The 24,779-nt window shown below is 57.2% G+C and overlaps 2 protein-coding genes across 4 annotated transcripts; one reads left to right on the top strand and one right to left on the bottom strand.

Annotated features, from left to right (window-relative positions):
* Positions 1-4,957: 4,957 nt before the first annotated feature.
* On the bottom strand, positions 4,958-10,854 carry LURAP1 (leucine rich adaptor protein 1). The gene is made up of 2 exons (XM_027893530.1): positions 10,642-10,854; positions 4,958-7,551 (listed from the first exon to the last, which is right to left on the bottom strand). The coding sequence occupies exons 1-2, from the start codon at positions 10,831-10,833 to the stop codon at positions 6,859-6,861; spliced, it is 885 nt and encodes a 294-aa protein (XP_027749331.1). The 5' UTR covers positions 10,834-10,854; the 3' UTR covers positions 4,958-6,858.
* Positions 10,042-24,460, top strand: POMGNT1 (protein O-linked mannose N-acetylglucosaminyltransferase 1 (beta 1,2-)). 3 transcript variants are annotated; one of them, XM_027893472.1, is made up of 22 exons: positions 10,042-10,335; positions 11,726-11,896; positions 14,646-14,754; positions 15,116-15,231; positions 15,540-15,605; positions 16,004-16,117; positions 16,766-16,883; positions 17,172-17,270; positions 17,772-17,899; positions 18,486-18,556; positions 18,841-18,916; positions 19,961-20,044; positions 20,180-20,221; positions 20,366-20,424; positions 20,942-21,014; positions 21,309-21,437; positions 21,744-21,869; positions 22,025-22,089; positions 22,471-22,515; positions 22,673-22,808; positions 23,074-23,183; positions 23,447-23,549. In XM_027893472.1, the coding sequence occupies exons 2-22, from the start codon at positions 11,786-11,788 to the stop codon at positions 23,547-23,549; spliced, it is 1,980 nt and encodes a 659-aa protein (XP_027749273.1). In that variant the 5' UTR covers positions 10,042-10,335; positions 11,726-11,785. The 3 variants fall into 3 exon arrangements, with proteins under 3 accessions (XP_027749273.1, XP_027749264.1, XP_027749256.1); XM_027893463.1 differs by lacking the exon at positions 10,042-10,335 and adding an exon at positions 11,097-11,113; XM_027893455.1 differs by lacking the exon at positions 10,042-10,335 and having other exon boundaries at positions 11,786-11,896; positions 23,447-24,460.
* The last annotated feature ends 319 nt before the right edge of the window (positions 24,461-24,779 follow it).

Genomic DNA, 24,779 nt, shown 5'->3' with positions numbered 1-24,779 from the left:
GGAGACATTTTGCCTCTGGACACTGGAGGCAGAGCGTGGTTTTTGGCTGAAAGCAACCCCTGTCCCTCCAAGAATTCAGTGTTCTTCTGTCCAGCCATCCACCCATGCAGCTGGCTGCCTTTTGGAGGATGTCTCCAGTGCCCTAGGAGGACCTCTGGGGCAGGGTGGCAGGACAGGACCAGGTAGATGAGTGAAGCTGTGAGAACAGGGAAAGGAGACCTCCACATTTTTTGTTAGAGGCCACTGCAAATGGTACAGCACCCTTATCTTCTTGCCCACCAGGATCCCCTCTCCAGGCTGGGCTGGCCCCCTCAGCCCTCTCCTTGCCTCCCACAACAACAAGCAGGGTATGAAAGTCTGGTCATCCAACAGCAAGGGCCCAGGGAGAAGGTCCATGGGCAGACGTGCTGGGGTCTGCTTTGTCCAGGGGAAGTTTTGGGGGATGCTGAGGGGGGGAGGGATCTGATGAGTGTGCCAGGCTGTCTGGCTGCTCCAGTCCCTGCACCTCCTCAGTGCAGGAGGTTGCTCTTTAATTCCCTCTTTCCTCCCCTAAGCGCCTTAGGGAGCAGGGGCGAGAGATGCTGGTGCTTTTTATAGCAGCCGTAATCCTCGCTGCTCACACTGCCTGCACCCTCCTGCCCCAAGGCAGGGCTGAGCCTCCAAAATGGGGGCTGCTGCCCCAAAAAACTGCCTCAAACCCCTTCAGTTCCCAGCATCACCTCTCTCCCAGCTCAGGGATTCCAGCTGGGGCTGGTCCTGGACTCGAGATCCCTTTGCAAAAGGAGGTGTTGGATGGCCACAAGTGGTGCACTCCCTCCCCAGTCTAAGCACTCTGATGAGGAGGGACAGGCAGTCAGATGCACAGGGACACATGGATGAGCACCAGAGCAACTGCCTGGCCTCCCTTCTCTCGTCCACGACTTGTGGAGCTGGAACAAGCTCCATGGCACAGACATGAAAAAGTCCTCAGGAGCAAGAGGAGCTGCATGGTGCTGGGCATTTCTTTCCTTTCTAATGCCCCTCGTCCTTACAAAAGGGAAACTGAGGTAGGGAGGGAGCAGGGAAGGGGTTTCTGGCCCTTCAGCTCAGGAGCAGAGCCCTTTGCAGGGCAGCTGATGAGCTTTAAAGGCTGGTGAAGCTCCACACCGGGATGTAACCCCCAAGACATGAACTTCAGCATTTAACTGGGGTCATTTTGGTGCTGGGGTGGCTGCTTTCCCTTACCCATCCTGTGCCCACAAACCCAAGGGTGGCATTTGGGCCATCCAGGCTTCATCCCTGGGGAAGAAGGGGACTGAGGAAAAAGAGGAAAAAGGATGTGAAATGAGACAGCAGGAGGTTTAGTGGGGCAGGAGCAAGAGAGGCATATTTCACCTCCTGCCCCTGTCCTGGTGGTCAGTGCTGTCCCTCCACCCAGCCCCTGTCACCACCCCAGGACCACAGCCATCAACAAGGGACACGGAGTGCTGCAGCTGCTTTGTTTCCATTGCCATTTCTCTCTCCATCAGCTGAGTTTTTACTTCTCTCCAGCCAAAAGTCCCCCTGACTCTACACCCTGCCAGGAGGAACCCAACACATCTCTTAACATTTTACTGTTTCTCTTTTACTGCCCACTGTTGGGCAGATGAAATTTTCTCAGCCCACTCACCCCAGACCAGAGGGTCTTGCAAGAGAGGGCAGCCTGGCAAATCCTACCTAAAACAATTCCAGCCTTGCCTGCACCACTTTGCCCTCTTGCAGGTTTGGTCCCTGTCTCCCACAGCCTCTTTGCAACACATTTGCTGTAATTTTCCCTTTAAACATCCCACAGGGGGGAAAAAAACACCCCAGGGGGTTTCTTCTAGGTCAGGCTGAGCTAAGACAGGGAAAGAAGAATAATTTCTCAGACGAGCAATTCATATTTTTCTTCTGGTCCCCACAGAGTGCAGAGCTGGTGGCAGGAGCACACACATCTCTTGGGCACACACAGCTTTTGGCATCACTCCTGGACGTCCCCAGCTCCAGTTCCCATGTGGGAGGTGTAGGGGCACTCTTGCCAAGCAATGGGTCATGTAAGTGGGAAGAAGGTGCCACATCAGAGATGCTGATGGGCCAGGGTGGGTGCCCAGCACCCAGGGAGGAGGAAAGGGAGAGCTGTGCCACCACTCCCTCCTGGCACCCTGGCTGGGCTGGAAGCAGGGCACAGGCGGGGAATGAAGCCCTGAGCCTCTTCTTGTCACCCACCCGTGCCCACACACCCATGAGGCCCTGAGCAGTCACGCTTGTTTTTCACTCCCGAGGAGTGCCAGGAAGCTCTAAAGCCAGAGGATTAGTCTCCAAAGCAAAGGCCTGGCCTGGTGCCAGCCCCCAGCGGGGAACAAACAGCCCGGGAAGGCACTTCCCCAAGGCTCAGCTCGTTCCTGGCTCAAGCTCTGACTTTGTGCCCTTGTTTGCCAGCCTCACAGTCACTCAGCTGTGGATACCAAGAATCTCAGGAGGGCGTTCCCACAGGTGGGGAGGAGGCAGGAGGCTACCAGGAGACCCCCACCTGGTGCCTGAGCTGCCCTGGGCAGTTGGAGTATCCCCTGTGAGGTCCAGCAGAAGACAGGCACCGGGGGGATGTCTCTCCCTTCTCCTCTTTGCACAAAATTTCCAGGAAGTTCCCACCTTTGGAGACCCGGGATCCTGGGGCTGTGGGAAGGAAAAGCTGGAGACCAACTTGAAACTCAGGACGCAGGAATCTTACACCGGGCTGACTTAACCCACCACTAGGGCATTCCAGGAGCAGCGTGGGGAGTGGGCTGGGTGAGGCATGCTGGCAGGAGGAGAGCTGGGTGATGGGGACAGATGGGTGCCAAGTCCCAAAGGAATGGGACTGAATGTTGTCCTGAATTGGAGGTGCCTTTGGCATCATGAGAATCTCCTCAGGGATCTGGGGATCAACACTTCTCTGCAGCCAGCATCAACACTCTAGCCTTGGCCAGACCATCCCCACTGCCAAAACAGGGCAGGGCTTGAGGGCAACACCGGCCCTTCCCGTCCCATTTGTTGGCCTCTCCTGCCCCACACTGTCTGCAATGGGTCAGGCAGCACAAGCCCAGGGCTCTGCTCACAGTGCTGCTCCCTGGCAAGGGTTACAGAGAACCGTGGGGTGTGCGGGACCTGGGCGGGGAACTGTACAAGGGTCAACAGGGAGCATCCCTCTCCTGGCACGAGGAGGGTAGAAGCGCTGGGATCCAGCCCCACGGTCTGTGCTTGCACCCACACCCCCCCTGCAGCCGTTCCCCACACCAGTGAGCCCACGGGGTTGTGTGGGGCCACAGGGCTGCCAGACCAAAGGCCGCGGTGTTTGGCAGAGGGGCCAAGCACCCTCTGACCAGCAAGGGTGTTCGGCCACCTCCCTTCCGTCTGTGGGGACCCCGCTATTTTTCCCCTGGGAAAAGGTTATTTTCATGCCTCCTCCCCACAGGAACTCACAGAAATCGCTTAACTGGCTGCAGCGCTCCGGGGACGGGCCCTTTTGGAGCTCAGCCGCACGCAGGGAGGGGAAAGCCCAGGGGACATTTTAATAACAAGCAAGGAGTGCTAGTGAAGTGTTTTACTGCCTCGTTAAGGCAGTCTAATCTCTGTGTATATCTCGAAAAAAAAATTGGCTTGCTGGTGTTTTTCTTGTAAAAGAGGTGGGTGTTTTCTGGCACGGTTGGGATCCTGCCTGCTTTATCTACTTGTTTTCTTACCTGATACTGGCACTGAACAGCCCAAGAGCAGCCCAAGGGCAGCAGCAGGCAGGGTCAGGGCCAGGCAAACCAGGAGAAAGGCTGTGGATCCACGCTGTGGGCTGTTTCCAGCCCATGGGTGCTCTGCATCCTGTTGCTGCACCCACTTTTCAGCAAGATGCAGGTCCCTGGGGTGTTCCCCCAGACACGTTGGCTCTGCATGAGCCTGGGCAAAGCCTGGAGGTGGGTGACCCCTTATCCAGGCAGCCCAGAGGCAGAGCAGGGAATGGCAGGAAAACCTTGAGGTCCCATCCACCCTCCAGCTTCAAGGGCTGGGATTTGGGGGAATACACAGATTTTGGCACTATGGGTGCCTTGAGCTGATATAAACCAGACTGAAGAGTCCATGCCCAGGGGAGTCCCAGCAAAAGTTCCTCTGAGGCAATAAACAGAGCTGTCCGGCTGCTGAGGTCTAGATTTGGCAGAGGAATGGGCTGGGCATTTTATTTCTGAGGTTTTCTTCATTATTCTATTTTTTACCTCAGCCCAGCAGAAAATTGGGAAATCCTGCTGAGTTCTGCCAGCTCCAGCATCCGATTCCCCGTTTTGCAAAAGCTCACAGTGTCAAAGCCGTGGAGCCGGAAGGGATGCTGAGGCTGGGACGGCAGGCCCGGATAATCCGATTGCGTTTGCTTTGGAAAAGCTGATGTTTGCATGAGCACCGGCTCTTGGGGTTTTAAAGTGATCCACCCAGGAGCAAATCCCAACAGCCTGATATCAGAGCTGTGCTGCTCCTGCCCCAGCTGGGCTGGAGGAGTCTCTGCTCTGCACTTCCTGGGGGCAGGAGGCCACAGGAGCCAAGGCTGCCACTGCAGAACACAGGGAAGCAAACAGACTCCAGCACAGCTAACGGGGCTGGCAAACACATAGATAAAACACCCTTGGAAATCTGGGGCAGGAAGGGTGAAGCTGCTGTTTGCAGCTGGACACGTAGTGCAGCTGAGATCAAAACAGTCTCACCAGCACGTTGCTCCCAGCAGATGTGTGCAGGTACCCAGCTGCTTCAGGAAGCATGATTTCTATGTGTCACCACCCTAATGTGAAAAGGGAAAAATCCCCAAACACTCGCTCTGTGCCTGTTTCAGGACTGGGACTAAACCTGCCCTCCTGCAGGGCTGCCAGTGGCTCCAGGGTGTTCCAGCCCAGAGCCTCTCCCCTTCCTCTGGAAACACCCATATGCTCAGCAAAGCACCGACAGCATGGCCTGGGAGAAACACTAACATTTATTAAGCCAGATGTTTTTTGTTGAGAATGATTTTAACAGCGCTGGAGGACTTACCCTGTCTCCCCCAGGGACCCTCAGCTGATGCATCGCATGCAGGGTTAGAAGGAAAGCAGGGAACAGCCAGCCTTGGGGGACATGGTGGCTCGGTGTCAGCAGCAGAGCCACCCAGGGAGCTCGCAGGCAAGAGCAAGCCAAGCACAGCTGCTCCAGGGCAGGCAGGCGGGTGCTTGCATAGGACAACCCACTCCCAGTTTGCTGGGATTCCCCCAAGTCCTCAGCAGGTGCCACCTCTGGGAATTCGGGATGTTGTCCTGCTCTCCATGTCCATCAGGGAAGTTCCATCTGCAGGGGAAGGGAGGGTGCTCAGGGGTCTCAGCACAGAGGGCAGTTTCCATTGAAGGTGCTGCTTCAGAGACACCGATCTGATCGTGCTGTGCAGCCAAACACCTTCATAACCACGGCCAGCTCTCACCTCACTTCTAGAAAGAGTCACAGCCAGGTCTGCCCTCTCTTAGCTTCCCATTGACATCACGAGGTGATGTCCACTCTCCTCTGATGACCACCCCAGCAAGGAAAGATCCAAGCTGCGACCCATGCAGGCAAGGGAACAACAGCACCGTGGTGAGAGCAAAACCATCACAGCCCTTTTCTGGGAACAGATGTACCCATGGGTTCTGAAGTCAGGACACTCCAGGAGAGTGGAAGAGCCCAGCTCCTTGAAGTGGGATGCAGGTCCTTCCCTGCATTGTCTGGTGAAGGCAGCAGGTCCTGCCCAAGCTCTCACACAGCTCCAGCTGCAAGCCATGCTCTGCAAGCCAGCGAGGGGTGTGCTGGGAGGCGTGGTGGGTGACAGCGAAAGGCACAGGCAGAAGCCAAGGCTAAAAAGACAGAGTTGATTTCCCTGGGGCAGGGCCACTGCAAATCTACCCTGGCCCAGGAGCCTCATGTTTCTGATTGCTGGTTAGGAGGCTGAGACCTGGAAACATTCATTACACAGGTGGAGAAGCCCTCTTTCACTGCCATCACAGTGCACTGGGGGAAAGCAGGAGGCTTTCTGAGTCTGAGCCCTGCAGGCTCTGCCAGGCTGCCCGTGTGCTGCCACATCCTGGGGATTCTGCAGGACTGCTCCCAAGGTGGGAGACAGTCCAGAAACAAACTGGAAGAGCTGGATCTCCATTTCCCACCCAGAGCTTTGCTGTTCTCGTGTCATCATGCTGGGAAGTCTGAACCGTCACCCTTCCTCCGCAGGGCACGGACAGAGGCTGCCCAGCCCCGCTTCAGATTGGCTTCACAGAGGTGTTTAAACCAGGCAGGGCTTCACCCACAGGGAAGGGGTTTTGGCATCCACCAATTGCTAGGGCCAAATTCCAGGTCAGCTCTGCCCTGGATGGACACTGGCCTTCAAGATGATGATGGAAATGGTTCTACCCCACACAGAGCGTGGTGGTGCCACTGCATTGTGGATGTGTGGGAATGTCTCCTGTCCTCTCTGCATAGTCATTCTGGGGGAAGGGTCCTCATTTTTTGCAGACAAGAGGCTGAGGATTAGAGGGAGAGGTCCCAGTAGTCCCACTGTCCCAGGTTTCCACCACCATCAAGGACAACAGAGGAGTGTCCAGCCACCTGCAAGCACCACCCCAGAGCAAAGGATTAAATTTGACAGGACCCACCTCATCCTGCCTCTCCCAGAAATTTGCTGCAGGGCAGGCACCCCATTCCTTACGGCTGCATCACCAAACACCGCTGGGGCGATCAGAGGAACAGTGCAACACCACCGAGCCAGCCTGTCCCCCCCTCTCCTGCCACTCCAACTCTCTCAAGCACAGACAAGCAGAACGGGCAGTTGGGAGAGCTGGACTGGGAAGGCAAAGCCACGGGCTACAAGAATGTCACATCGTCCTGAGACTGGAGCCAGCGCCAGTGGGCATCGTACTCCAGGTGCAGTTTGCTGTTGAGCTTGCAGTTCTCAAAGTCAGCCTCAGCATTCCGAGCCTTCCCACCCAGATTCCCCTTCCCCACCCTCTCTCCGGCCCCCAATGGTGATTTGGTGTCTCTGCCTGGTTCCAGGGAGGGGGCCTGCTGGCCCAAATACCCGTTGGCCACCTGGGGCTCCTTAGCAAACCGGTGATCCTGGGGCAACCCCGGTGGGGAGAGGTCCACGTGGGGCCACTCGTGCTCGGTTTTGCCCTTCTCTTGCTTTGCAGGACCCCTCTCGGGGTCGATCCTGACCCAATCCTGCTCCGCCCTGGCCAGGGCTCTGCCCGACGTGGACGCAGCAGCAGCAGCTTCAGCAGCGTTTTGGGAGTACTCATCCATGTCATCAGCCAAGGTGTCCAGGTAGCTGCCGACGGAGATGCTGTCGAGCCTGTCGTTGGGGTCCTGCAGGCTGTCCCAGCTGCCCCGCCGCGAGGCCTCCTGGCTCTCCACCAGGCTGTACTGGCTGCTGGCCAGGCTGCTGCAGCGGCTGGTCAGCGTGCTCCGCTCCTCCAGCAGCCACTTCACCGCCTCGATGCCCTCATTCACCACCACCAGCTGCTGCAGGATCTTCACATCCACGGCTCGCAGGTAGGCCTGGAGGGGAGAACAGAGAGCACAGGGGGGTTGAGGGGACCGAGGTGACCCCAGTGGACAAGGGCCCCAAGTCCCAGCCCATCCTGGCAGAGGTGTCACCGCAGTGGCCACAGGTCTCCTGAGCTGCTTGATGAAGAGCCCAGTATGGGAGAAGACCCTGCAGGGAACCATCCCATGGGACCCTGTCCAAGACCTGGGCACATGACCATCAGTAACCAGTGACTTAGGGTTCTCACCAGCCACCAACCCCCCCAAGGAAATAAATCCAGGGCACTTATGTCACTGTCTCCTATGGGAAGAGGGAGTAAGCAAGGAACTGGAAGTACTGGGTGCAGATCTGAACCCAGAGCATTCCCCAAGCCCTGGGAGGCTGCTGTCAGGGCAAAAGGATCAAACATGGATCAGGGCAAGGGTCTGGCTGAACCATCAGCATCTCCCCAGGCCGGTCCCTTCATGCCGTTACTTCTCTCCTTCCAGGGTCCGAACCAAGCCTGGTGACGATGTCACACGGCAAGATTTGGAGACCCCAAATCACTCCCGAAACGGGAGGACGAAGAGGACAGGCACTGCTGATCCCAGCACTCGCCTCGCCGACTCCTGCCCCTCCGAGCCTGGGGAAGCTCTTTGCAAACTTCAGTTGCTGAAGAAACATCTGTTTTCCTAACGGAAAGCCCCACGTGCCAAGACATTCCTGTCTGTATGATACTGGCCGCCAAGAGCCACTGGATTTCCCCTTGCGCGGGACGCAAACGTTTTGTCAGGAAAGGGAATAAGGCGACGATGGGGGGAAAGGGAGAAAAACCCACTGCAGGGCAGGTACGGGCAGCCTGGGAGCTGTGGATGCCCACGGACTCCTTCACAAACATATCCCATCCCCGGCATCAGCAAGCCATGACAGAAATCCGAGCCGTCCCCTGGGATAATGCTTAAGCACAGTGCCTGGTCCCCAGCATCCGGTACCCTCGGAGTCACTCGCCCGCCCACGGGTGACCCGACAGTCTCTTGAGACCCCCCCCCGGTCCCACAGCAAGAACAGCAACAAAAAGCATCCAAGGAAGGAGCCTGGGAAAACTCCAGCCAGGATATCGGCACGTGACGCCTCTCATTCCAGACGACACAAAAAGAGGTTCAAAGATGTGTAAAAAACCTGAAGCCAATGCCCCATCCCTCCCCCCATGCCCCTCAAGCTGGATTTAAATAAAAAATAGCAGCGATGTGCCCGGATTGGGGCAGGAGCCAGCTTCCAAGTGCAGAAATTTCCTTTCTAGGCAAGTTATTTAAAAAACTGCCTACAATGGACTTTTCTGCACGCACTGCTAAAGCATCTGGCCTTGGCAGGGAGACGACGTGGGAGGAGGAGGGCTGGGAACCCCTGATGGGGGGGGTTCCCCATCTTTCTCTGCCTCATGCAGAACTGCAGCTGTCAAGAGATGCCAGGGGAGCCACCCCAAAAGCAGAGGTTGAGATAACACTCCCAGCTTTCCATACTGTTTGCTGGAAGGAGCTGGCCCCTAATTTGCTGCTAGTTCAGGACAGCCTGACCCCCGCGTTGCACTCCAAGAAACCCCCTCTCCAGCAAGTCAAGGTTATCGTGAGAGGAGACTCCTCCAGATGCACTGAAAGAGTTCACTGCACTGACCTCCCACCAAGGGCAGCCGTCCAGGGGATTGTCACACTCCCCCTCACACTCCCTAGGGGCAGATGTGGTCCTGCTCCCCTCCTCAGCACTGAAGAAACCTGCAAGCACCTTCTCCCTTCAGTGCATCTAGCCCTAGGGATAAATTATCCTCCTCAGATCAGGAGGCACGAGTGGGAATTTGCGGAATTCTCCTCCCACCGCCCACTTCCAGGCTAGCTTATCCTCTGAGCATTGTGTTTGCTGGTCTCTGCTGCTCGGGGGAAGGAGTGGGGGGGGGGACAGAATTTTGGTTGCTGTTCATGGGGATGGGGACATGAGGGGAGCCCTGTGCTGGGTTTTGGCACCTGGGTGCCATTCCCAAGCTGCTGACCCAGGTGTCAGGTGTCCCCACCTCTTCGCTGGCCCTTGAGATGAGCCAGGGCAGAGCGAGGAAAAGCCTTTCTGAGCTGAGGTGAATAATGCCCGGCCAAAGCCAGGCCTTGCTGGCCACGGGCTGAGCCTGCTTGCACCGGGGCAGGGCAGACACCACTCTGCCCTCCTCTTCCTCCTCCTCCTCCTCCCCTGAACAACCCAGAGCCCGAAGACCTTTCTCCTCCGGTCAGGGTGCAGCCTGGAAGGCGGTGCGGAGGGAGGATGAAAGCGGAGGGAGGATGAAAGCTCCTGCACCGATGGGAATACTGAATCAGGCGAAGTGGAGGGCTCAGGCTGGGTGGTGCCCCAGCCCCGCAGGGGGCAGGCAGGGTTTATTTAGCCTGTTTCCCTATGGAAACGATGCTCATTCCCACCCGCTCGGCATGTTCATGCGTGGGAGAGTCCCTCCCTCCAGCTGCACTTGAACCCATTGCCCAATCTCGCCACGTTTCCCGGAGGCGCAGGCACCGCCGGTATTTGCTCCCTCCACGAAAGAGGGAGGCGAGGAAGGCACTCCTGAGGCCTCCGGGAAAGGGTCCCGCTGCAGCCCAACCCTTTTCGAGCCACCCGAGAAACCCCAGCAGGAACCGGACCCCGGAAAAGCTCCCAGCCATGCCCGTTCCTTGTCACCCAGGGGGTCACACCTGGGGGAGAGAAGATCGGCCACCATGCCCTTGGCGAAGGTCCCTGCCCTAAATCCCGACCCCGGGACACGACAGGAGCACAACCCGGGGGTGCGCGGGGTGAGGGGGTAGGACGGAGGAGGGCGGAGGTGTCCGCGGGACCCCGGCGGGGGATGCTGCGTGCGCCGGGGAGCAGAGATAGCCCGGAGGAAGGGATCTGAGCTGGGGGCCGTCAAGCAGCAAAGCGCAAGGGGGGAGGGAGGGTTCCCCAAAACGCCGGCAGAGCGCGGGGCGCTATCAGGGGGCTGTCACCGGGGGCGGCAAGCAGCTAGCTACCCGGCGCGGGGGCGATGCGGCGACCCCCGGGGCGGCACGGTCATCCCCCGGGGGGGGCGGCCCCGGTGCCGCGGGACTCACCAGCTCGAGGCGGAGCGACCGCAGGCGTTCGGCGAGCGGCGGGCGCTCTCCGCGGGCCGGCGCGGGCGGCGCGGGCGGCGCGGGGGCGGCGTCGGCGCGCAGCCCCCGCAGCAGCACGGCAGGCGGGCGCCGTCCCACCTTGCCCGCCAGGTCCCGCAGGTCGGCGGGCAGCGGCTCCCCGCCGCCCTCCATGCGCGGGTGGGGCGGTGGCACCGCGCTGTCACCGCGGCCCGCCCGGGCGCGCCACGCCCCCGGCCACGCCTCCCTCCGAATGGCCACGCCCCCTCCGCCCGCGCACCACCGAGGGGCCGCCGGGGCGGGCAGAGCGGCGCGCGGGGGTGGGCGTGGCTAAAGTTGGACACGCCCCCCTCCCCGCGGTGTCGGTGCGGCGCCGGAAGCGGCGCGGAGGGTGCGCGGGGCGGCGGCACCGCCGGGACCCGAACAGGCCCCGCCTCAGCCTCCCGTGCGGACCGTGAGTAGTGCGGCCGGCAGGCACACAAACACACACACACACACACGTACAGGCTGCAGACCCCCCCCGGGCTCTTCTTGTCGCCCTCCCGGCTCTTCCTCCCCGCCCAGAGCTCCTCGGTGCCCTTCGCCGCTCTTCCACTACCACCCCGAGAGCCTGTGGGCCGCCCCCTCCCCGGTGCCTCCAGGCTCGTCGCTGGCGCTCCTGGCCCAGCTGGGGGACGCTGTGCTCCGGCCGGGTCTGTCTCTCACAGTGCGTGGGGAGGGGGTGTCTCTACACGGGCACACGCGGCCAGTGGCGACCCTTCCATCCATCACACCCTGCGGGTCCCGGGCCTGTCGCCAGCCCGTGCCTTTGGGCAGCTTTTCTTTCCCAGGGTACAGAAGTGGGCCCACGGCGCTGCAGCAGCCTCCAGGTTGGCCCGGAGGAGGGGCCGTCCCCGGCACACGCGTTCGGGGCTTCCCGCATCGCTCCCGGTGGGAGGGCTGGCAGGCAGGGAGGGTTTTAGTCCAAGGGGCTTTTAGTCAGCGCTGTTCACGGGCACTGCCTGTGCCGGGGAGGGGGTTTGAAGGCGGTCCCCTCCCTAACCCTGCGTCCGTCCCGCCTCGGCAGGGAGCCCCGATGGACGCGGGAGCGGAGCAGCACACATCCTGACCCCTTGCCCCCGGCGCCATGGAGGAGTGGAAGCCCAGCCCCGCCGCGAAGCCCCACAAGAAGCGGAGCTGGTACCTGGCCTGGAAGTACAAGCTGATGAACCAGCGCGCGCTGCGGAAGCTGTGTCAGGTGAGTCACCCGCAGGGGGGAGCCTGGGGGGGATTAGGAGGGATAACCCACGGGATTTACGAGCCTGTGGAGAAGCTGCATGGCTGGAAGTGGGTCTGCTGGCAGCCAGAGTGACCTGATGTGCTGGGGAAGCGTGGCTTGCTCCCCAGCTTGCTCCCTCCTGTGCCTCTGTGTGGAAGGGCCTGCCGTGTCTGGCAGCTCCTTTCAGCTGCAGAGGGACCTGTTGAGTGGCTATGGGAAGGAGACACAATTATCCAGGTGGCCCTGGGAGTCTTTCAGCTAGAAGCCTGGCTGATTCCTCCCCTCCTGGCTCTGGACCCATGCAGAGTGCTGCAGGGCTCAGCCCGTAGAGGGAAACCATTCTTACCTTGTTTGGTTTGCAAACCAGGCCTGGCATGGGGCATGACAGGTGGACAGAGAAAATAGGGCTTTGTAACAGGATCTTGTGCCCCAGAGGCAGCTGGCGTCTGGGAAAGCTGCAGGCTTGTTTGCTTGTGCTAATCCTTGGCAGAGACAGCATCCTGGAGGGTGTCTGGGGGTGTAAGGACAGGAGGGGTTTGGCCCTGTGGCAGCAAACAGCAGAAAAGGGGCCTTTCCTGAGAGGAGCCAAGTCTGCAACATCTGAGTCTGCATCGGCAGCTCTGACTGCATCAGCCTTGCTAGACTCAGCTGCTGGTCTTGCTTAGTGCTGCCTTATTCCCTCTGGTCGCTGGGGCTGCTCCCTCACATCCCCAGCACTGAGCAGGGGGAAGGTGTGGGCAGCTTGGGAAGGTGGTCTTGCTGCCTCACCACGAGCCCACAGCTCTGCTCTTGCCTAATTAAAAGTTGTCTGTGCACAGATCCCAAAAGGTGCTCATGCTCCTGAGTCAACAGCCAATTAACAAGCCAAAATGCTGTGGTGACATTTATATCGTGGTGTTGTGTTATTGCTGGTTTTCCATTTTCCCCGGTTGCTCCTCGAACCTGTTTGGCTGCTTGGCAGAGAGAGCAACAACACCTAGTTTTGAGGCAGTAGCTGGACAGACAGATCAGGAATCCTTTTAGTGCCTCTCACCAAGGGCAGGCCTGTGTGTGATCCCAACCCCACCCCAGACTGCAGAGAATCAAGGGTCCTAGAGCTGAAAAAGCACAGGTTTCTAGGAAGAAAGCTGTTGTGGGGCTGAGGGGCAAGGGAAGAGTCTCAAAACCACCCCAAAGCCTGTCTGGGCACCCCTTGCCAGGGGACCAGGCTAGGAGCAGACTCCACCAACTTCTCCCCTCCTCTCTCTTGGTTGCTGTGGCATCTCCATGCTGAGCCTTGGGATGCTCCAGGGAGGTTGGTAGGAAATGGCTGAAACTGGAAACCTTACCTGGTATGTCCTAAGCAGGGCTGGGCCAAGGGGACAGAGCTTTTGGGCCATGGAATGAATCCGTCAGCAACACACAGCAGTCACATTTGGGCTTTTGTAGGGGCTCCCTTGTGAGCTGGACAGACCCTTCTGGTCAGGAGGGTGGTGGTGGAGCCCTGCAGCAGCGTTGACTTTGGGGGTAACAGCTGCTCAGGACTTTATGTCTTAAATCCAAGTGGCAAAGCCTTCCCTCACTGCTTGACTGTCCAGGACAGCTTTTGGGCTGCCTGCTGGATCTGTTCCCCAGCCCTGGGGCAAGCCCTTTGTCCCATGCAGAGCCCCAGAGCCACCATGTGCTGCTGTCACCTCTCCACCACAAAGCAGCAGCTGGGCCCTGGTTTACAAAGCTCCCTGGCTCAAGTAAAGACAATTTGTTTCATCTGAGGTCTGACCTTGCAATCCTGCATCCCAGGCCAGCGTTGCAGCTGTAACGAGGATGCAGCCTGCATCCTCTTGGCTGGGGCCAGACCTGCTCTTGCAGAAGGTAGATTATTTCCCAACATGAGGTGTTTGTGGTCCAGGTATTCCTGTGTGGCTTTGTCTCAGTAGGGGCCCTGTTAGGGTGGAGTAGTTTCTGCTTTACACCGGGTACAAATACCAGGAAAAAGACTGAAATTGAGGAAGAGAGGAGCAAGATGCGTTTAAGCAAAAACAGGTGCTTGTAGAAATGATGTAGTCTTTTGCCCCTCCTCTTGGTCTGGGAACAGCAAGGCCATGGGCAATGGTGACGGTCACAGCAGGAGTTCTCATGAACTGTTCCACAGCCCCTGGACCTTCCCACAGCCCTCTCTGTCAGCAGCCACGTGGGTTGCATTGAAGTTTGCTGCAGACAGTAAAGCTGTGGGCTGTTCTCTGCAGCCTGTGGTACAGTGCTCTTTCCTGAAAGCTGACCTCAGCTTCTTCCCTTTGTTTTAGCTGCACAGCATCTCCTCTCCTCTGAATACCCGGAGTGCATCCTCTCGTTGCAGGGGGACAGATGAGAGTAGTGATGCTGCAAGGGAGGCAGAAGTTAAGGTTATCCTGGGAGCTGTATCTCTGAATTACCAAACTCTTTGCCTGCAGGGGCCCTCAAACTTCATGCAATATTTTGGCAGGAATCTGCTCACAGATCTGGAAGCGGGGATATGGTGGAAATGGGTTAATTCTCACATAACAAGAAAGCAGTGCTCTCCAGCTGCTGAATGCCTTTCACCATAAAACTCGGTCACCTGTATTTTTTTCTCTTTGCTCTCCCCAGAATAAAACAGGGGGATTGACAGATGCTTGTGATCCCTCGCAAGATCTCCTTGGGGTGCCCTGCAGCCCCTGCCAAAGTGGCTTGTTACTTACAAATTGCTAACACAAAGCATCCTGCATTGCAGACAGGTGCTGTCCTCTTCCTGCTCGTGACTGTGATTGTGAACATCAAGCTGATCTTGGACACCAGGAGAGCTGCTTATGAGGAGGAAGAGGAGTCTGCACAGGACTACGGTGAGGGGCAGTATCCTGCTGTGTTTTGGAAGCAAGGGAGGAAAGTAATTTCTTTAAGTCAGGGCTAATTTGTGACCAGCTACAATGTAAAAGACAAGTCTGTGCTTGTGGGTTTAACAAAACTTATTAGAAAACCCTGTCCCCGTTCCTGGGCTCTCTACTGAAGGCTTTGGCACATTTAGCTGTAGGGATCTGTGTGGGGAGAGTCCTGTTGCCATTTTTTGTTTTCCCATGCCTGCCATCCCCCCTTACTTGGGCTGGGATACCTGGTGGGCACAACCTTCAGGAGGCCTGGCTGGGCTGAGCAGGGGCAAGCTGGAGGTGCCTTGACTGGTTGAAACTGGGCATTTCTCTGCTCTAGATGATGAGATGCTGAATGTGGAGGTCCCCAGGCACCCTGTCAACAACAAGAAGGTCCTGGATGTCGAGGTGTATTCCAGCCGGTCCAAGGTCTACGTGGCTGTGGATGGGACGACGGTAAGTGATGGGAGTGCTGTCCCTGTGAGCAGAGGGTGGATAGAGCTGAACAGGTGAAGCTGCAAACAGCAGCGATGAGAGCACCTCAGTGGCAAAGAGGTTAGGAGTGGATCCCCCCTTCTGCCTCTGGGGCTCTGGGATTATTTTCCTGTGTTGTCTTCTATTCTTCCACCCACCACTGCCATGGGCAAAGCCAGAACGTCACAGGAGAGAGACTTGCCCGTTGTTTGGGGGCTCTGCTGTGCTGAATGGGCAGGGGATAAGAAGAGGTCTTGGTATGTGATTCTTATCATTTAATCCACTTGCAGGTCCTGGAAGATGAGGCTCGGGAGCAGGGAAGAGGGATCCACGTCATTGTCTTAAATCAGGCCACGGTAAAGCATCTCCACGTGTCTGCATTTGTCTTTCTGACTGGGCAGTTTGTCCTTGCACTTGATTGATGTTGGGTGCCTGAGGCTGGGGGCAGCCAGGAGGAAAGTCCCCAAATGCTTTTTGTCTGTAGTGTGCAGAGCATGACAGGGTCACCCAGACTGTCCCTGCAGGGTTTCCCTTGTGCTGCCTGCTGTCCCTGGGGAGCGGGCAGGGGAGGAGTTGTGAGGTTGGGTGATGCTGTCCCGTGGGCCTGAGGGTTGAGCTTGGCTGGGGATTAACTCCTTGGCATACCAGAAAAGCCACTCCTTGTGTTGCTCAAGAAATGAGGCTTCCAGAACAGATTTCCATAATTCTGTACCATGTGGTATTTGAGATGCATGTGATGTTTGAATACCAATAGGGTCATGTGATGGCCAAGAGGGTCTTTGACACCTACTCTCCCCATGAAGATGAAGCCATGGTACTTTTCCTCAACATGGTTGCCCGGGGCCGAATCTTGATCTTCACCATTAAGGTATGTGACCCTCATGTCAAAAGGAAAAGTCATCTTGAGTCAGGATGCCCTGAAGCTCATCTGGGCAGTAGCCTTCTGAATGTCACCAGGCATTCCCAGTGCTATATGTCACATCCCTGCAGGGCTGTGACTCCCTGGCTGGATCACCTCCCTTGCCCTCCCGTGTTGCTGCAGGTACTGCTGTGTGTCCTGCAAAGCACGAGAGCAAAGAGCAGATGTGTCAGAGCCTGCAGCAATAAACAAGGGATTAAGTGGAGAATGGACATGAGGAAATACAAGGATGTGGTGGGATCCTTCTGCCTCCCAGCTCCAGGCTTTACAGGGGTCCTGTGGACTCTGCTGGCTCTGGGCTGCTGTGTGACAGCACTGTGACAGCTTCAAGGCTCCAGGTTTAGCTGTGTGAAGTGTTGCTTAACATATGGCCTTGCTTGAGAATCTTTTGGTCTCCCAAGGAAACAAGAGTCCATGACTCCTCTGACCTCCCTGTGGGTCGTGATAAAGCCACCAGCAGCTTTAGTGGCAGAGAGACATTGAAGGTTTCAGGATCAACTGGTTCGAGGGTGTAGGAGTGGGCCCTGTACTTCTTAGTTATTGATGGAAGACTTGTCAGGAGTGAGACCTCAGCTGCAGGGTTGTGTTTTGTTGCAGGATGAAGGCTCCTTTCACCTCAAGGACACAGCCAAGAGTGTCCTGAAAAGCCTGGGGAGCCAAGTTGCACCATTCCTGAGCTGGAGAGACATGTGGACATTTGTGGGGAAGAAGGGAGGTGAGTCTTGCACAGGCTGGGAGAAGCTTTGTGGCTCCTTTTTTTGGGAGAGGCCAGGTGAAGACAAACCCAGCCTGTCCCCAGCATGCTGTATGAGCAGGGAACAAGTCACAGAGAGTGGCAGCTCCATTCCTGGGAGAGGGGAGAGTATGGAGGCAGAGTGTGTTCCTTCAGCAATTTGCCAGAGGCCAGTGGCAAAAGGTGCCAAGCTGCCAACCAGGCTGACAGCCCCTGGTCATGCTTTGATGGGCCCTTCCAGACAGTCCTGACCCTGTGTCCCTGCTCCAGGGGAAGTGTATGGGGAGAAGCACGCCAAGTCACCTGCCCTCTCGACGTGGGGGGACCCCGTACTGCTGAAGACAGAAGTTCACCTGACATCCGTGGAAGGTAGGAAGTGCTGTCTGCAGTGTGGTGTCTCTGGGAGATGTCTGCCTGCTGCCTGGTTTTAAGTCAAAGCTGTGGGTCTGTTAGCAAAATTCCAGGATGGATTTAAGGCTGTTTGAGACGGTGATGGTAACTTGTAAAATGGGCACAGCTTCCCTTCTGCCTGCCTTCCTGGCAATTCCGTGCATGGCTGTTGAGAAGGATGAGGACGGAGAAGTGGGATTGTGGTCTGGACATTTGTCACCTCTCCAAACCAGACCTGGTCTGGTTCTTTTCTGAGTGTTGGCCTTGAACAACCCCTTGCTGCTCAGAGAGGCCGCAGGTGGGGTTGGGCTCTGAATGTCTCCTGTGTTTGTGTCCGACACCCAGAAGCGTTGCTTGTTCCTGGTACCGAGGACGGGCTCGGTGGTGGCTGAGCCCAGGGAGAGCCTTGTGTGTGGTAGTTCAGCCTGGAGCACACAAGGTGAGGATGACAGGTCTGTGTTTGCTCCTGGGTGCCTCCAGATGCTGAGTGCCACTGGCCCGACACGGAGCTGAACCGGCGCCGCAAGAGGTTCTGCAGCAAAGTAGAAGGTTATGGCAGTGTCTGCAGCTGCAAAGACCCCACACCCATCGAGTTCAACCCTGATCCTGTGAGTGCTGGGGCAGAGTGTTCAGGGAAAGCTCCAGGAGGGAGGGCTGGGCTGGACCAGGTGTGTTTTGCAGAGCCCTGCTCTTAAGCACCAGCTAAGTAGTCCAAACTGCCCCTGGGCAAGCCCAGAGCCTTGGCAAAGGTAAGGTGAATACATGGGGGCAGGTGATACTGGAGAAAGGGGGTTCCCTTGCCCTGAGCCCCCAGGTTACACTGGCTCTGGGGACATCAGCATAAGCAGCAGAGTTTGTACCTTTGGAGATGGAGCAGCTGTCGTGGCCTTTGGGCTGTCCTTGGCACAGTGCTGAAGGGTGCAGACAAAGGTCTCTGAGTGGATGCAAACTCTTGATTTGGGAGTTGGGGCAGAGATGGGGTGAAGGAGAGAAACTGGCAGAGTCTCCAGCAGTGCTGAGTGGTGTCCTGGTTGGTTGGTGTGGTCCTGCGCTAAAGGATAGGACTATGCAGCTCTGCTGTTTTAGCAGCAGGTCCCTACCCCTTGGAACGTGCCCTCAGTGCCATAAAACCATAGCATCGTTGTGGCTGGCATAGCCTCTCCCTCCCCACTCACACTCATTGTTCTCTTCCAGCTCAAAGACAATAAAGTCTTTGATGTGCCTGTAGCTGTCATTGCAGGGAACCGCCCCAACTACCTGTACAGGTAAGCACTGCCAGGGGGGCTCCTCTGCTTTGCACTACAAGACCAGGCATGGCCCAGGCCCTTCCCTTTCTCCTGCTGGCAGGATCCAGGCTCATCCTGGGATTGCATGAGCAGCACGGGCCGACCTGCTTGGGCAGCTCCCTGGGTTGAAGAGCCCGAGGGCAATAGGTCCTGTTCCCTAATCATACACACTTTCCCCCATCCCAAGGGATCCATACCCCTCTGCTGAAGGGCCTGTGCCCACTGGGGCTGTGCTGCTCTCAGGCCCCTCCCTCTCTCCCCAGGATGCTGCGTTCCTTGCTGTCGGCTCAGGGCGTCAATCCACAGATGATCACAGTCTTCATCGACGGGTACTATGAGGTGAGAGCATTCCCAGAGATCCATGTAGCCAGCTCCATGGTCCCCCAGACAAGAGTATGAGGTTCTGGCCCAGTCCTTCGTGGGTGGCAGGTTATGTCCCCTTTTCTCACTTGATGAGCATCATCAGCCCCTTGGGCAGGGTCTGGGTGTAACACCACCTGTCCAGCTCCCTCATGGGAAGAGGAACAAACCAGTCCAACCATGCCTGTCCAGCTCCACTCTCAGTCAGAGGTGAAGAGGCCCAAAACAGTGTGTTTTCACAAGGCTCAAAGCTGGGGGCTCATGAAAGCTGGGGCCAGGCAGAGGAGAACTGGCCCTTTAGAGGGAAAGACCTTCCTCTGAGCTCAACCTTACAAAGCTCTGGAGAATCCTATTGCAAGTCCTGGCTCTCGCAGTGAAATGAAGTCTGGGACTGGCATGTGGGGTCTTAGTAGATCTCAGGAGCTTGCTAAGGCCTCATCTCTGCAACATCTGGTGAGTTACTGCCTGGTTGCCATGTGATGGAGACAGGGAAGGGAATAGGCTTGTTCCCTCGCAGGCCTCTCCCACCACTGCCACGTTGTGGGACTGGGAGAGCTGGTTTGTTGATGCAGACTCTTGCTGTACCACATCAGAGTGGTTAAAGATAGCAGCATCCATTGCCATGGCAACTGGAGCAGCATCCCTCAGCTGCGAGGGGGCAGCCTGGATGCTCCTGCTGCCATGGTGGATACCAGGGAAAGGGGGTTGGCACTGATTGGGACAATGGGAGCTCCTCTCTTTTGTGGCTTGGAGGTGGGATGCACAGTAAGGGGATGGAGAAGGCCTTGGTAGGTCCTTCTTGGGGCAGAGAAATGTCAGCCCAAATATGAGTTACTTCTGACCCCAGTGCAGATGTGCTTGGTCAGAATGTTCTTGGCAACTGTGAGAGAAAATTGAGTTGATTGTGGTCTTGCCATTAAGCAGCTACTAGGTGTTCCTGGCTATTCCTTTTTTTTTTTTACTGCACTATCTGTGGGGAGAATGACCCACATGTTTGATGGGCTTTGTGCTTTTCCATTGCAGGAGCCAATGGATGTCGTGGAGCTGTTTGGCCTCTCAGGAATACAGCACACTCCCATCAGCATTAAAAATGCTAGAGTTTCTCAGGTGAGAGAGCTTTTTCCAAATGCTGGGACAGTTATTTCCAGAGACCTGGGATAGCATTCCAGGGAATCAGGCTTAGCCCCAGGTCGGTGCCAGGCTGATGATGCTAACACAGGCGATGGATGTCTTTTCTTGTAGCACTACAAAGCCAGCCTGACTGCAACCTTCAACCTGTTCCCGGTGAGTGAGACTGCTGCAGTGCAGGGTGTCCCTGGCATCTGTGATCCCCTCTCAGGGGCAGGGAGCAGCACAGGCAAGGGACACTGCCTGTCTCTGCTCTGTCCTGTTCATCTCCATCCTTCTGATGTTCTCCTTGCCCTGCAGGATGCTAAATTTGCTGTGGTTCTGGAGGAAGATCTTGACATTTCTGTCGACTTCTTCAGGTAAAGTTGTGGGTTCCTGTGTGGGCAGACCGTTTCCTGGGAGCTCTCTGGCTGCTCAGGAGAGGCCAGATCCCTGCCATGCTGCAGCTCACTTATCTGAGGCTGAGCAGTCCCCAGACAACAGCCTAACTGAGCTCTGCCCATGGAATCTTGAGTCCACTGTCCTGGCACTCAGTGCAGAGTGACTTCAGGGTCAGGCATCTCTTCCTGGTTTGCTTTTTGGGGACTCTGATCCATTCTGTGCATATGTGGTTGGGGTTGCCCCACAGCAAGAGGACAGGGCAGTGTCCAACAGGACTTCTGTTTCTCCTTAAGGAGGAGAGACTGAGGAGCAGGAGACAATCCTGTCCCCTCCCTGTGGGGAGATGCAGCTTAGCTTGTTTTTGGGTGTTCCTCCCCACCACTTGGGACAAGCAGTCCCAGCAGTTGGGGGGTGGCTCATCCCTTGGCAGAGAGTTTGCCTTGTTTTGCATGGTAGCAGGATGTTTGACTGGGGACTGTTCAACTCTTTCCTCAGCTTTCTGAGCCAATCAATACACCTTCTGGAGGAGGACGAGAGCCTGTACTGCATCTCAGCTTGGAACGACCAGGTGGGTCAGGGGAGGATGGTGCAACAGGGCCACCTCTGCCCTCTGTTGTTCCTTTATCAGTCTGGGGTGCAGGTTCCATCTTTAAGGCAGGGCATCCTAAGTGGGTCTGTCTCCCCAGCCCTGGACTCTTGAAAAGTGCCCCTGCAAACCACCATCCTGTCCCTGCCATGTGCTTCCCACTGACTGTTCCCTTCTTCTCTGTCTCCACTGAGAACCTCAGTGGAGCACGATACCTCCCTTTTTGGTGGGGTAGGGGTACATTCAGGGTGCTGAACACTCCCCATAACATTGCAGGGCTATGAGCACACAGCTGAGGACCCTTCACTCCTGTATCGTGTGGAGACCATGCCAGGCCTGGGATGGGTGCTCCGGAAGAGCCTGTACAAGGATGAGCTGGAGCCAAAGTGGCCAACCCCTGAGAAGGTGAGTACCCTAGAGGGACCCTGACTTCTGCACGCCCATCAGCAGGCCCTGATCCTCACCCAGTCCCTGTGTGCACAGCTCTTGGAGGGGCTATCCCTGTGCTTGAACCGGGAAGGATGCCCAAGCAGAATGGATTTGGGACATTCTGCTTGCTCATAACCAGCCACAGAGCTGGCTGGAACAGCCCAGGGAGGCTGGGGCCAAAGGGGCTGGACCTGGTGTGGGCACCCAGAAAGGTCCCTGGATGGCCATGCTGCCTAATGATGTCCCCAAACATGAGTGTGAGTGGCAGTTTCTCCTCTGCAGCTCTGGGACTGGGACATGTGGATGCGGATGCCGGAGCAGCGCAAGGGCCGGGAGTGCATCATCCCTGACATCTCCCGCTCCTACCACTTCGGCATCGTGGGGCTCAACATGAACGGCTACTTCCACGTGAGAGACCTCCTGCGGTCCCCAAGCCCTGTCCTGGTGCTGAGCTCCGACTCAGACACCTTCCCAGGTAGTGGGGATGCTTGAGGTCATCCCCAAGTACTGCTGACTCGTGATCGAACCCTCTTGTCCTTCCTTCCCTTCTCTCTTCCTCCCAGGAAGCCTATTTCAAGAAGCACAAGTTCAACACAGTTCCAAATGTCCAGCTTAAAAATGTGGAGAGGTGAGTGCTGGTCAGAATGAATGAGATCTTGAGGAAGCAGTTGCTTGACCTGACCCTTGTCTCCTTGTGCTGGACTTATCTCCCTTCCTTCTGGAACAGCCATAGCCTCCTGCATCAGCACACTGGCCTCTGCTGGGGAATCCTGGCACTGGTTTATGCAAGGTTGGGTCTGGCTACCCTGTGCTGCAGGTGGATATGTTGAAGGGTCATGTTTTTGCTGCCACATCTCCAGGATGCGTGGCAGTCACTGCTCTCCATTGGTTGGTTCCAGCCTACCTTTAGTATTACACTGGGGCGGTCTTAAATTTGGATCATTTTGGATGTTCCCTGCTTATCAAACTGACTCTGCTCTGATCTCTGTGTTCTCTCCTCCTCCCACAGCTTGAGGAAGGATGCCTATGAGACTGAAATTCATCGGCTCTTGGGGTAAGTGCCTACAGGAAGGTTGGGAGGCCTCGGGGCACACTGGGACAGGAGGAAGGGCGGAGGTGGCCCTGGTAGCCCTGGTGCCTTTCTGAAATACTCTGCCATGGGAATAGTAGGGAGGTGGGGTCCCCTCTCACTCCCTGTTCTGTTTCCACAGTGAGGCTGAGGTTTTGGACCACAGCAAGAATCCCTGTGAGGACTCCTTCGTGCCCGACACTGAGGGCAAGGTCTACGTCATGTTCATCAGGATGGAGCAGGAAGCAGATTTCACCACCTGGACTCAGCTTGCGAAGGTGAGGCCCCTGACATGGCCTGTCCTCAGGCCTGCACTGATCTCTGCATTGCCTGGGTGTCCATGGCATCAATGCAGCTCAGCAAGTGTGTTCTTGCTGTGCCTGGGTGATGTTAAAGCTCTCGGTGTGGCTGGAGGGGGGTGCTGCCCTCTCTGCCCTGTCTCGCTGAGGGCAGGGGTGGTGGCTCTTCCCATGCCAGGGGACGCCTGGCCCTGGTGTCTGTCCCCAGGCTCTGATGCCTCTTCCTCCCACCCCACCATCCCAGTGCCTCCACATTTGGGACCTGGACGTCCGCGGGAATCACAAGGGGCTGTGGCGGCTCTTCCGCAAGAAGAACCACTTCCTTGTGGTGGGGGTCCCTGCCTCCCCCTACTCGTGAGTATTGGGAACACAACAATTTGAGTAATCCCCCATCTTCGTGGCACTGCCCCCTGCCTGGCACACTGCATCATCCGCTTCTGTCCCAGCCCAATCCTGGCGGGACACTACTATCCCCCTTTCTTAGTCTGTGTGGTGGGAGGGGGGACAGGATACATTCCCAGGGCTGGAGGATGCCCCTGTGGGAAGGAGATCTTGCTGGGGTCCTGAGGGGGGGACCACCACCCCTGCCTGCTCCCATCCAGCTCCCTCACCTGCAGGTCCAAGAAACCCTCATCAGTGACTCCAATCTACATGGAGCCCCCTGCCAAGGAGGAGGGGGCAGTGGCAGTGCCAGCGGTTGCGGCAGCAGAGCAGACGTGAGACTGGCATCTGGAAGTGAAGGGGCCTGGGGGACGACAGAGCCCCCCACGGTGCAGAGCCAGAGGTGGCAGCAGCTCCTGGAGGCTGGTGACTGGATACAGACTCCTGTTTTGGGCTGCAAAATGAGATCTTGGGCTCCCTCCAGCCCCCTGTCATGGTCTCCCTCTCCCTTGCACAGGACAGGGTCATTCCCTGTAGATACGTCACCCCCATCCCAGGAACTTTCGTTTTTTAACACAGACGCTTTACTAACGCTGCTCCTTTTGCCCCCTGGCTGGGCAAGGCTGGAGGAAGGAGATGCTCAACTGGAGCCTAGAAGGGGCCTCAACAAACACCTCTGCTCCCCTTTTTGGCCCCGAAGTCCTGAGGAGGAGGCCTGGTGCAAGTGCTGCAGCCTGCCAGCTGGGTGGTATTTATTAACTCTTGCCTGGCTGGCTCCGTGCCCCATGGTGATCACGGTGGTGAAGAGGGGATATTCCAGCATCTCTTCTGTTACCTGCACGATGGATGCACCTTGAGGATTGTATGCAGGGTTGGACAGCTTCCTGCACACTGGCTTTGTTTCGTGGGCTGCAGGTACTGGTGCAGCCCAGCTCACGGGCAAAAAGGGAATGCTGAAGAGGAGCTGGACCTGCTGTGGATACACGTAGGGGACACCCCCTACCCAGCACGAGGGCTGTCAGTTCTGGAAGCTGGAGATGACTGTAGATGGAAGTGGATCAGGCGGTGCTGCAGCTCAGACCATCTTCCCCCACCTTGTCTGTGGGGAGCAGCCCTGCCCCCCGAGTCGTGGGAGAGGGGGTGAAAGTGCCTTGCAGAGCGAGATGGGAGCAGCCAGTGGCCATGCCCCTCGCTGCAGGGGCAGGATGGGCTGGGGTCCTCTGGAGCAAGAGATGCTGCACTGACATGGACCTTGCCTGTGGTACTGTACCCTGTCTCTCCCTCTTCCCTGCCCAGGCATCTCCTGTTTCTGCTGAAGGCAGAGGGCATTCCTTCTCCTGAACCCCCACCCTGACTGTGGTACGTTGCTAGCAGGGAAGTTGTGAGCTGATATAGGATGGGCAGCCTGGCCGTCCTGCTGTGGTACAGCCCTCATGCAGAGGGAGAGGGAGGAGGTTCCTGTCCCCCCTTCCCTGCCTTAGGAAGGACCCCATGGCCCCCCCCAGTTCCCAGCCACTCGGTACTAATGCCCCCCCTGCGCCTGGGGGGGCAGTCCTGGTCCCCTTGCTC

The sequence above is a fragment of the Empidonax traillii genome, unplaced genomic scaffold (genome assembly GCF_003031625.1).
Source record: "Empidonax traillii isolate 1590-97213 ecotype Southwest subspecies unplaced genomic scaffold, ASM303162v1 scaffold15:size5535645, whole genome shotgun sequence".
In the NCBI taxonomy this organism is placed as follows: Eukaryota; Metazoa; Chordata; class Aves; order Passeriformes; family Tyrannidae; genus Empidonax; species Empidonax traillii.
The sequence above is the reverse complement of the archived record's forward strand: the minus strand, read 5'-3'. Positions and strand labels throughout refer to the sequence as shown.

Bases quoted from the DNA above. Each gene is read 5' to 3' on its own strand.
- POMGNT1 (XM_027893455.1), top strand. From the start codon at position 11,786: ATGGAGGAGTGGAAGCCCAGCCCCGCCGCGAAGCCCCACAAGAAGCGG. The intron at 15,606-16,003 runs GTAAAGCATCTC...GAATACCAATAG, and splicing joins TTGTCTTAAATCAGGCCACG to GGTCATGTGATGGCCAAGAG. The intron at 17,900-18,485 runs GTGAGTGCTGGG...GTTCTCTTCCAG, and splicing joins TCGAGTTCAACCCTGATCCT to CTCAAAGACAATAAAGTCTT.
- LURAP1 (XM_027893530.1), bottom strand. From the start codon at position 10,833: ATGGAGGGCGGCGGGGAGCCGCTGCCCGCCGACCTGCGGGACCTGGCG. The intron at 7,552-10,641 runs GTGAGTCCCGCG...TCTCCCCTCCAG, and splicing joins GGTCGCTCCGCCTCGAGCTG to GCCTACCTGCGAGCCGTGGA.